This window comes from Eufriesea mexicana, unplaced genomic scaffold (assembly GCF_001483705.2).
Source record: "Eufriesea mexicana isolate 0111107269 unplaced genomic scaffold, ASM148370v2 scaffold474474812, whole genome shotgun sequence".
Taxonomy (NCBI): Eukaryota; Metazoa; Arthropoda; class Insecta; order Hymenoptera; family Apidae; genus Eufriesea; species Eufriesea mexicana.
In genome coordinates this window covers 625788-638185 of record NW_016907966.1, presented here as the reverse complement: position 1 = coordinate 638185, position 12398 = coordinate 625788, and the positions used below count along the sequence as shown (strand labels likewise).

The 12398-nt window shown below is 31.4% G+C and overlaps 1 protein-coding gene across 1 annotated transcript in view; it reads left to right on the top strand.

Moving 5' to 3' along the window:
• LOC108548817 (major facilitator superfamily domain-containing protein 6) overlaps window positions 1-12398 on the top strand; it is a 60134-nt gene that overhangs the window by 30137 nt on the left and 17599 nt on the right. The window contains exons 2-5 of the mRNA XM_017901941.1: window positions 6208-6448; window positions 8948-9102; window positions 11743-11954; window positions 12096-12183. Of these exons, the coding sequence (XP_017757430.1) occupies window positions 6352-6448; window positions 8948-9102; window positions 11743-11954; window positions 12096-12183 (552 nt within the window). The 5' untranslated portion in view covers window positions 6208-6351. The remainder of the gene's footprint in view (window positions 1-6207; window positions 6449-8947; window positions 9103-11742; window positions 11955-12095; window positions 12184-12398) is intronic.

The window sequence follows — 12398 nt, the reverse complement described above, 5'->3', positions numbered from 1 at the left end:
AAAAAAAAGAAAAATGTTCCAACGTTTGGGTAATCAGTCGCGTAAGTGCATAGTTGCGTAATCTTGTCATGCTTAATTACCAGTTCGCAACACCGTGGTTTCCGTTGCACGAACCGATTTGAATTATTCATTTTTCCCGCCACAGATCACGCAACCGTTTCCATCGATAATCCCGCGTGACGTTTGACTTCTTAACGACAACGATTCTATTTCAATAAATTCCATATCGCATTTCTTCCGGTTGTGGTGGGAGAAACGTGGTCAAAGGAGGATCGAAAAATGAATTAAAGATGAGAGGAGGTTTGCATAGAAAGTTCAGCGATTTGAAGGTTAGGAAATGGATGGTAATGGCGGAATGGATATTGTAATAAGGAACTGTAATAAGGGTGGGGTTACTTTCTTGCATTCTTATTAATCATTGTCTCCTTTTATTTTATTTAAGATGCTTGTTTTATTGACTATAAAGTTATTATAAAGATGTTATTAGAGTTATTATAAAAATGAAGTCATTAATTAAGTTGCAATTGTTATAAAAGAAATTTTTGAAGATATCATATAAGAATTAATATCGTTATTAATTTAAATGATTTTAGTTAGCAATGACTGTTATGAATGGATAAAATTTTCTTGGGTTACAATGATCAATGACGATGAAGGAAATTTAATTTTTATTATTATAGACTAATATTAAAATTACAGTTTAATTATAGTTGGAAAATATAGTACTTATTTTTTATATTAAATGGAAATTTTAATTCTTATATTTAATAAATTAAGAAAATATATTTATGAATTTGATTTTAATTAAAATAAAATTACCTTTTCGTGATTAATGGGGACTACAAAATTAGAAATACGATACTGATTAGATTTTATCAGAAATAAAAAAGTATAAAAATACACTATAATTTTTATTTTGAAATTATCATTTTCATATTAGAAAATAATTGAAATTTTATTTTTTGTAAATTCTATATTAATTTTAATATTCAATCATACGAATAGAAAAATATAAAAACATACTATAATTTTTATATTTGTATTATCATTTGTATGTAATTATCATTGTATTTATATTAGAAAATAATTGAAATTTTACTGTCACTGAATTCTTTATCAACTTTAATATTCACTCATACAAATAAAACAAGAAAAAGAATAGAAGCAAACAATTTTTATTATTCAGTATTAAAACATAATCGAAATTTTATTTTTCGTAAATTTTGTGCTATTCTTAATCTTCGATCACACGAATAAAATAATAAAAATGCTCGTGATCATTTTTATTTTTGAATTGACGTTTCTATATTGAAAGGCAACTAAAATTTTGCTTCTCGCAAATTCTTTATTAATTTTTACTTCCCGGTTTATCTATTTGATTATTTTTCCGATTATAATGCGGACCCCGCCTTACACGTGTAGTCAGGCCGCCATTGATGTTTCGAAGCGGAAACTGACGTTCGACAGCGTAACACACAGGACGCTTGGTGTGAATTGTAAAACCGTTATGTAAAAGTCATGACATTTGTATTGACACATCGTCCACTGTCACGGCTACCGTTCTCCCACTGTCAATATCGAAGCTTTTAAATTCTCCTGTCCTAACCAACTTTGTACTTAAGATGGTGCTAGCTAAGTCTGCAGAAAACAATTATTATCGCGTTGAAACCCTAACCTAACTACCCAGGTAACCTAAGTATCTATGTATTATCAATGGTGCTTTTATTTTTCATTTCTGCTGATATATATTCATTTTCTGTTGTCTGAGATAATCTAGTATGAGGTTATAAATTATTCTCAAGTTTCGAAACTATTATACTAGTATGGTAATGATTTTTAAGAATTATAGTAAATAACAAATAATTAATTATTTCCCTTTTATTATACAGAATTAATTAGAGAAAAATTCTGTATTTTATTATACAGAATTCCCTTTTATTATACAGAATTATAATTATTTATTATAATTAAAATTTTATAAAAATAAGTTGATTAATTCTGTGTAACAAAATTAAATTTCTTCCAGATTTACAATATTTTATTTACTAAATGAAACTTCATTTTATAGTAATGCTAACTAAGATAGTGAAAAATGAAAAATTGCCATTTAATTAAAACCAAGTAAAATTTTAACTTATAATAATGCTAAATGTGATGGAAAAATAAGAAATTTTTATTAAATAAAATTCCCAATTATTAAATAAAATTAAATAAAATTTTTATTTAATAAAAATCCGAAATAAAATTTTATCTGATACCAATCCCGAATTCTCTTGCTCAACTACGATTCCAAAGAAGATGCTTAAATGTCTTTTCGTAAATGAGTCACCCTGTATATTTTCTGCCAGGAAACGTCAGAACCTACCAAATATCTTTGAATGCTCTTGATGATTCACCAAAACCAGACCTCTAACAGGACCTGCTCAGGCGTTATCCCACGCAGTGATACCGAAAGAGATAAGCATCTAGATGTCTTCTTTTAAGTGAGACATCCTGTACATTTACTTTCACAAATACCAAATACCAAAACTTTCCAAACAGCCTCAAGAACTGCGATTCAAGTATTCACTTTTACGTCTTTTCGAAGATTTATTTAATCTAGACCCTCTAACAGTACTGTGCGTAAAGGCATGTTTACAACCTCACGACTGATTAGCTATCGCTAATACTCCCTCGATCGCAAACGGTGACCCATGATCTTAGCCACCATTTTCGGCCAATAACAGTCACTGCCTGTGATCATGAGAGTGTCAGTGGAGTTAACCAGATGTGAGGAAGCAAACACGCTGTGCCTTCTTTTCTCGAACGCACTATACTTGCTTAGATGTCACCCCAAGAATCCCTTCTAAATTATACACCCTGTATATTTACTATTGTCACAAAACAGTGTGATTTTTCCAAACAGCCAAATGATCGTACAAAGTACCCTTAAGATTCTTGTTTCGAGTATTTTTGTATCCAATAGAACTTGCTCAGACTATACTGTATCTCATACTCTCATATGTACTATACTATGAGATTATTCGAGAGAAGGTACCTAGTTTGTTTCCATTACGTATTATCTATTATCTATTATCAAAAATATTGTCAGCATTCCAGGCAACCTGACAGTCAAGGAATAGTCTCAAATACAGGTATATACTATAGAGTGCTCAGAACAGGTCAGTCTGTATGACCCACAGGCAAGTGTACCTCTGTTCAATATGTAGTTCGTTCCGTTTGTCACACATTGCCTACAGGTTTCAAGTTAGTGGTAATGACCGTCTGACTAATTAAGAAACTTCGTGTGTGCCTGTCTTCATGCGTGCATGTGATTAGGTCAACTTACTCGCTGGTTGCCAAGCTAAGCTGGACTCCTTACTGTACTTAAAATATTCTCTTTTTTGGGTTACTGGTGGAACCTAGACCACCTGACAGAACTCGATCAAGCATAACGTTATAAAAATTCTTGCCTTAATCACGATTCTAAAGAATACAGTTAGACCCCTGACAGGTCCTGTTTAGGTGTAGTACGTATCTCTTGGTATAATTCTAGAAAATATATTTCAATATCCTTTTTTAACGAGACACCCTTTGCATTAAGTACTATTTAGAAAGGCTACGAATTTTGAAAGAATCCTGAACCTACATCCTCTGATAGAACCTGTTCGTGTGTTAGTGTCTACGAAAGTAGACCATTGACATAGCTATAATTTTCAAAAGTAGGTTCAAGTATCCTTTTTTAAACGAAATATCCTATACTGTCAAAAACGCTCTAAATTTCTCAAAAATCCTAAATTTGGAGATTCTAATGGGATTTGCTCAGATATTAGACAGGGAAGGTACACCATGGCTATGATTATAATCGTGGAGGAAATATTCAAAGGATTTTTTTATAATAGGGCACCCGGTATATCACATATCGAAAACACTACGAATTTTTGAAAAATCCCAAATTGGACTTGCTTAGATGTTAAATAAGGAAGGTACACCATGACCATGATGATGATTACGGGTGAAATATTAATGTGTATTTTTTGAAACGGGACACCCGGTATATCACATATCGAAGACTCTACGAATTTTCGAAAAATCCCAAATTTGGAGATTCTAACAGGACCTGTCCAGGTATCATGCAACAGTTTCTGCGCTATCCCAGCCCAGTAGCCTTCCTCGTTGCAATGGCTGACCAAATAGCGGGTCAAACACTGTTCTCCAGTGACACTAATTAAATCGACCTGTAATGCAGCAGATATTGAATTTTAATCCAACATTTTGTAACACGCTAATGATTCATTGCCAGTATTCGACGGCCGTGCTTGGAAAATCAGCTGACGCGACGCGTTGACACGAGGCGGGATGCAAAGTTGGTCGTGCGCGGGCAACGGTATTATCGCGAAATAAATGTGCCACAATCGGTTCAGCGGAATTCGGTATGTATTTTGCGAATTAATTAAGGATCGTTCGAACTTTCTTTCGGTTGTCGCCGCTTCGTTCTGATTATTCGACTGGGCTTTGTCCGTGGCACAAAGAAGTTCCTTGATCATCGACTCACTCGTAGTGAAACAGGTAGTACCTCTATCGTGGAAGTGGATAATTAGAAAATTTTTAAATTCAGATTGCGAATTGAAAATGGAAAATATTTATTATTTTTTGTTTCTCGAATATCATAAAATATTCTTCTGATAAATTATTAACACAATTTTTCTATTTATTTTTCATTACATTTTATATCTTTTTTTTTATTTATTAATTAATATAATTAGTATAGGCTGCTTTGAGATATAGTGGTTCGATTTGACAGGAAGCGATTATATGTTAAAAAATAAATTAGAAAGGAAGAATAAAATTTTGTTGTCCAAGCATCTGTTTCAGAGAAAGTCGAATTTGAAAATTTTTTTTTAGAGATTATTCTACAACCAAAAATGAATCGAAAATGTGGAACAAAATTTTTTCGTTCGATGCCTCGTTTTCGTGAAAAATCAGTTCGAAATTCAAAGCGCGTGCAGTCTGATTAGGTTAGGTTAGGTTTGCGAGTGAACAACGCGCGTTTGCAGTGAATTTTCAACCGCGATTTTCTCGAAAACGAAGCAACGAATTGAAAAATTTTATTCTACATTTTCGATTTGCTTTTTAACGAGGAATCATCTCCGATATGATTATACCATACTTTGAGAAGCACCTGGTATATGTTAATAATTAACGCTCCTTATCGTTTCAATTAACTCAAACATTCCGACTCGATGTGTCACGTTTGTTTTCTTTATTACGGTGCAATGTATGCTCGATTCTTTCTTATTACTATTTATGGTAAGAACGAAAGTATGTGCGAGCTGTCTCACAGACAGTATCGGAGGAGATAAACATATAAGGAACTAGCCAGTAAAGCTTCTGATATAAAATTGGTAATGTATATCTATAAAAATCCGTTGAATTCCTGATTTAAATATATACTTCTTGAATCGAGTATTAAATTGGCAATAGTGTCGTACAATTCCAATTAAAATATCTTTTAAATAAAAATTTCTTTTTACCTTTTTATAAAATGCATTTAAATATCGGATACCTCGTGTATAGTTGGTCACAAAAATATTTTGTGACATACAGGCAATTTTATTTTTCAAATTATATTATGTTATAGAGGTATTATATTATTATATCATTGATATGTTATATTAATATTTTATTACTACGTTACTAATACATTGATATATTAATATATTATATTAGTATGTATTACTATAATATTTTAATTTATTATAATATATCAATAATATAATGTAATATAGTATGTTAATAATATTATTATACTGTTACTAGATTATATTGTGTACCATAATATATTAATAATTTACTAAAATAGTGTTAATATAATATGCTACCACTACTATTACATTATTCCTGCATTATTAGTATATTATATCAATATTAAACAATTGTATTATTAATAATTATATTGTATTATATTAATATCTAATGTACAGTAATTACATTCATTATAGATTTATTCAAAATAGAGGGCATAATAGTCGTATCATACCTGTGTCCAAATATTTTTGTCACCGACTGTACCTCGAATAACCTGTACCTCTTAATGCAACGAAACAATTAGTTTCGAAATTTAATACATTCAACTACATCTTTGCAAATGATTTGTCTCTGTTCAAATCTCGATCATAAAAGTGACGAAATAACATGATCACTATAAAGAAAGATCTCTTTTTACAGTAAGAACAAGAAGCATGCAACGGTGACCCAGTATTGTAAAAGATATGCGCGGTGATTGGTGCCATTCTTAATATTTGACTGGAGGCAGACGTTGCTATTACTTACGAAGCTCTTCCCTACGACTGAACATTCTTCGAAGGCAAGATGATGCTGATCAAGAGTTTCTTCCAAAGGATCATCAAGGACTTCCGGCACAAGGAGTTGCTACCTCTTAAAATGATATTCTTCGTTCAAGCATCGAGTGAGTATTTTTTATAATTATTTTCTTCGTACGTTTAATTAATCTATAATTAATTAATTTAAGTAACGTGTTAATAATCAACATCATTTAAAAACAAGAAAATAAATAAATAAATAAAGTCATTTCAAATGAATTCAAATTTCTGTCGCAGAATTTTATTATTATATCTGTTCTTTATACTTATATTTATATTTTATATTTTAAAGCTTATACTCTATACTCTATATACTCTAAGTACTATATTCTGTATCTACATACTCTATTCTCTAGTCTATATACTCTATATTCTATACTCTGTATACTCTATACTCTATATTGTATATATTCTCTATTCTATATTCTATATCTATATACTCTATTCTCTATACTGTATACTCTGTACTCTATATCTATATACTCTATACTCTATATTCTATACTCTATATTCTATACTCTGTACTCTATACTCTATGCTCTATACTCTATGCTCTATACTCTATACTCTATACTCTATACTCTATACTCTATACTCTATACTCTATACTCCATACTCTATACCTTATACTTTATATACTCTATATTCTATATTCTATATCTATATACTCTATTCTCTAGACTGTATACTCTGTACTCTAAATCTATATACTGTATTCTCTAGACTATATTCTATACTCTGTTTACTTTATACTCTATACTCTATACTCTATACTGTATACTCTATCTATAGAATCTATATACTCTATACTGTATACTCTATCTATAGAATCTATATACTCTATACTCTATACTATATACTCTGAACTCTATAACCTATAAACTATATACTATATACTATATAATTAGACGAAAGAAATCTTTTTGGGGAAACAATTATTTTACCGCAATTTTTAATTAATCGTAAATCAATAAATTAAATAATGGAACGATGTATTTGTGTAAATGTTAACTGGATAATTTTATCATCATATTTATTCTGTTTTGAATAACTCAACGTTGATTACTTTAAAAAAGATTTTACAACGACATGGAAATTTTTAACGAAAGTCACGAATACGTGTTCAATATACAGTGTGGTCCGCGTTATTTGCACACGCCGAATAATTTCTAAAGTATTCGTTTTACGAGTAATTCTCTTATACGAAAGATGTATATTTCAAGAAGCGCATTACGTAATGCACGAATTTTATTTTATCGAAATTTTACTATAGTTATGACTCCGTAACTCGGTATGATGCGTTCTAAGTTTTTGAAAAACGAAGCTAAATTACTCGCCAACTATTAGATTTAGGGTTAACAAAGGTTAGTAGTTTTTTGTTAAAAATTCGACGCTTTTTTACATTCTGACTCAAAAGATATACTATTCCCTTTAAAATAACAAAGATGACCTTGAAATCTCCGAAATCCCGCCATCTATAAAAAAAAGGTATATACATAACGTAATGTGCTTCTTGAATCATGCAACTTTTGTATAAAAAATTTTTTCGCGTAACCAATACTTTTGAAAATACTCGAGGTATGCAAAGTTTGTGAATCACCCTGTATAACTTCCTGAACCAACAGCTTCGCTTGCAAATTAGTCACTAAACCACCTTCTTCGACATTAATATTTATGCTAGATAATGTTTCTTGTTTTCAGTTTATTTTGACCACAACGTATACCTTCTTTATGAATAATTTACACGGCTAAACCACATTACTGATTTATTACAACGTCTACACTTCATAAAAGCTCGGATCCTCTTTTTAAAACAGCTTACGCTATTCCCTTCCTGATTTATTTCCATTACCTTTCTTTTATTATTTCATCTGTGTTTTATATTTTTCGAGCAATTCAAATGATACTTTAACGGCAACTATAGTTGCAAAAATATATTCCTGTTTAGAAAAAATATATGTAAAATAATTATTTAAATTTCTCTCGACTTTTATATATATTATATATAAAAATATATACGACTATATATTATATAATAACACAATTACATAATAATTATATAATAACAATTATATTATATAATTGCTATCATTGAATAATATATAAATATATAATAATAAAATATGTAATTAATATAAAATATATAATTATAATATATAAATATATATTTATAGATTGATATTCAGTGATAACAATTTAAATAAATAATTTACTATTGTATGTAGTATAGTATATACTAATACAAATACTATACTAATACACTATACTGTATACCAATATTCTATACTGTAATTTTATAAATTAAATGAAATTCCATAAACATCATACATTAATCTAATTTATTCAATTAAATTCCATACGTTTGGTAAAGGTGAAAAATAGTTTTATAAATTGAATAAAAATTGAATAACAAAATTCTATAAATTTAAATTTAATTCGAAGTAAATTTCATGTATAGTTACGTTATACAACTCGATCGATAATTAAAATAAGTATTTTATGGTATTTCAATTTTCTGAAAGTTTTCAATCTCTCGTCAGAAAATTGTTTTCTGTTTTAGTATAATTTTTAATTATCGTTTTCAGCGCTCTATGTACTTTATCCATACCTGACAATACACATGAGGGAGCTCGGCATTAACGTGGAGGAGACTGCCATAATGAGCGCCATAACGCCAGTGGTGGCTATGGTGATGCCACCCTTGGCTGGAATGTTCGCCGATCGTGTGGGAAATTTCAAGGTAAAACTTCGTTGAAACGATTATTATTATAAGCACACCCGTTATACTCATTATGTAAATAAGTCATGTAAACTTTAATGTCTGTCGAAAATTTAAACTTTAACGTCTGTCGTCCCTTCTTCTCGTCACACATTTGAATAATTACTATGTGCCAAACTTGCCAACCATCCTCTCAGTAATTCACTTATAAGTCACTAAATAATCCCTAGAAATAAATGTACAAACGATAGTCACTAGCAGGCCTAGTAACCTTTCACGAATTGCCACTTTTCAAGTGTAATGTCACTAGTTCATTCTTGAGAGCTTTAATACAGAATTGAGAAATCCCTCATCTTCCAAATTTTTCAAACCTAACCTAAAAATCGTTTTACAAAACAATCTTCCAAATTAAAAATTTAACGAAGAAGAAGATCATTAACAATCAAAATCAAAATCAAATCAATCAAAAAGTACCAAAATAGTGTCATCTATTAAATATAATACTTAAATCATCCAGTCTTCAATTCTAACCTAAAATTCTCATTAGGTACAAAGACAACTGACGATAAAAAATCTCTTAACACAGAATCTTCTGTCCTTTATCACTATAATTCAATATTCAGATAATCTTTTCAAAATCCATCTTTTGAATTAAAAATAAAAAATAAAAAATTGGAGTTACACAATTTCAAAAAAGAAGTTGACAAACCACAATAAAGAGTCATTAATATAGCATCTTTTATCCTTTATTATCCAAGCTCAAAGCCATTTTCTAATTTCAAAGCTCACGTTACAATACGATATATCTATACACACTACTGACGTTCAAGCATGCCGAACATAACCTATATCTTTGATCGTTCAAACTCTTTAAATCTGACACACTAATGTTATTCCCAGTCTACTCTTTATGTTACGATTAAAAATTGACGATTAAAACAGCCTGTCATATAATCCTTTATCTTTTATCACCCAAATTTTCCTAACCTGATACACTCATGTTCCTTCAAAAGCCATTCTATGATATAAAATTTACGCTACTATGCGACTAGTATGCATAGTAAATCTTACGATTAAAAATTAACGTTTAAAACAGTGTATCATAGAAGAGAGAGTGGTGGGAGTAGTGGAATAAGGGTGGGGGGTCTCATGAGAGTAAGACTGTCTCTAAAACACTCTAACCTCTCATTCTCGTACCCTTATTCTAACTTTATACTCTTCTTTCCTTAGTCACACATTTCCCACGTGACGTCGGTGGGGGCCAGGTATTTCAAACACTCAGAATGCATTCTTAAACTACGTCACTCGTTTCTCGACTTTGTCGTAAATATCCTTTGCACACAATCACTTTCGTCCTAAGTCCCAAACGCTCTTAACACGCTAAGCGTTACGCCAGTCCCTGGGGACCGGTGCTAGACTTCCCATTTGGGCCCGACCCAGACTAGGACCAAAAGGTGCTAACTTCTGGTGTTAAATTCTTCGCTACCTTTGGACCTAATGTTTGGGAATTCCTGTTATAACAATTGCGCCAGTGGCCCACTTGACGGTCGAGTCTGGGCCTGAACAGAACGGAAAGCAAAACGGACTGGGCACTTAACCCTTTCGCTACAGCTGGTGTCCGTGTCAAAGGTGGTTAGGTTAGGTTCGCGCAATCTTTAGCATTCGGGGCCAAGTCTTTTGAAGCAGAAAAAGAACAATTGATCATCGCAATAGTGCTTGCAATTCTAAAGAGAGCTAAGTGGAAAGGGAGCACTTGTCTTAATTCTTGGCTCAATTTTTGTGACCGATGACTATAGTCACCTGTCGTGTATAGGTGACGTTTCGTACCTGGGTGACTATAGTCACCCGTTATAGCAAAAGGGTTAACATTCTTTCGGTGCTGTACTCGTTCCAATCCCACATATATGTTTTCAGAGAATTAAATAAATATGGCTGCGTGTACCATGTATAGTACACGTGGCCTGAAGGTCAAGTTTAACGTGTTCCATAAATGGTACACGTGGCACGCAACGTGTTAACACTAAACTATGGTCTAAATCAGCATTTTCCAAACCTTCATTAAAAATTGAATTCATCATTGGTCAACGTTACTATAATAATGACTCGTCTTCGCGAGTGATTTTTCTCCCAGTATATGTATAGTCATTTTCTCAGTATCTCTCATTATTTCATTTTATAAAGCTTCTATTTCTTTTCTATTCACTGGTTACTTGATTATGGTAGATTTAGTGTTAACCTTTTGCGCTCGACGATTTTCTGACTAAAGAAGGGTACGAGTTGAAAAAGGTTCTGCTATAAGGCTCATGATATTTTCTGAACAGTAAATAGGAAATCGTATAATAATTAACACGTAGAATTATTTAATTTCGATACCTCGCACACTGTTACATTATTTTAAATTTCATATATTAATTAATATCGAGCCTCGAAATTTTACCAAGTAGCGACTGAAAGGGTTAAAATATTATTATCGGCTGAATTTCTCATACCTAACAATCTTCTGATCCTTGCAAAATCCTTTGCTTTTCCTGATCAAAATTGTTGGAGCTTAATGCATCCCGATCCTTCCGAAGTCGTTCTAGACTTTTGAAATTCGCGGTACGATACGGCGAAGAGAAGGAGGAAGCAGATCACCGATGTTCAGACGATATCTCTATCTAGATCCTGCTATCCCTGTTCTCATCGTTCGGCGGAGTCGCGTCGCTTTTATTGCTGCTGGTGCCGATAGGCAGGATAACAGTGGAATTTCCGGACAGAGTCGTTATGGACCTTGGCTGTACAGGGAATAACGGGTTGTTTTACACCATGAGCCAGAATCATCCTTGCGAGACGAGCTTGCAGTCCAAGATCTCCACGAGGATAGAGAGTTGCGGGTAGGTAAGGGCGAGTGTTTCAACGATTCTGCATTTGTTTCAAAGAGAGTTCTGACTGTCGATCATTCGATAGCTATTTTTCTACTCGAAATGCTTGTTATTTTCGATTTTGTATAAATAAATTCTTGTGTGAAATTAGAGAATTGATATTTCTTTGATGGGTGCAACTGTTGTTATGTTAAAACTTTTAAACTGGAGTCTTAATTTCTTGGAAATTTGTCAAGAAATAGTTTGTTTCAAAGATACTTAATTACTAATAATTAAGTATACATTTGTATAATTTATAATTACATTTAATTAATAATAATTAATTATAAATTTGGACTCTTTATTTGGACTCTTCATTTTTTAGTCGTATCAAGTAATAGTTTATTAATATTTTTATTATAGTTTAATATTATAATTAATATTGTTTTAGTTAGTTTCTTAGTTTATTAATATTAT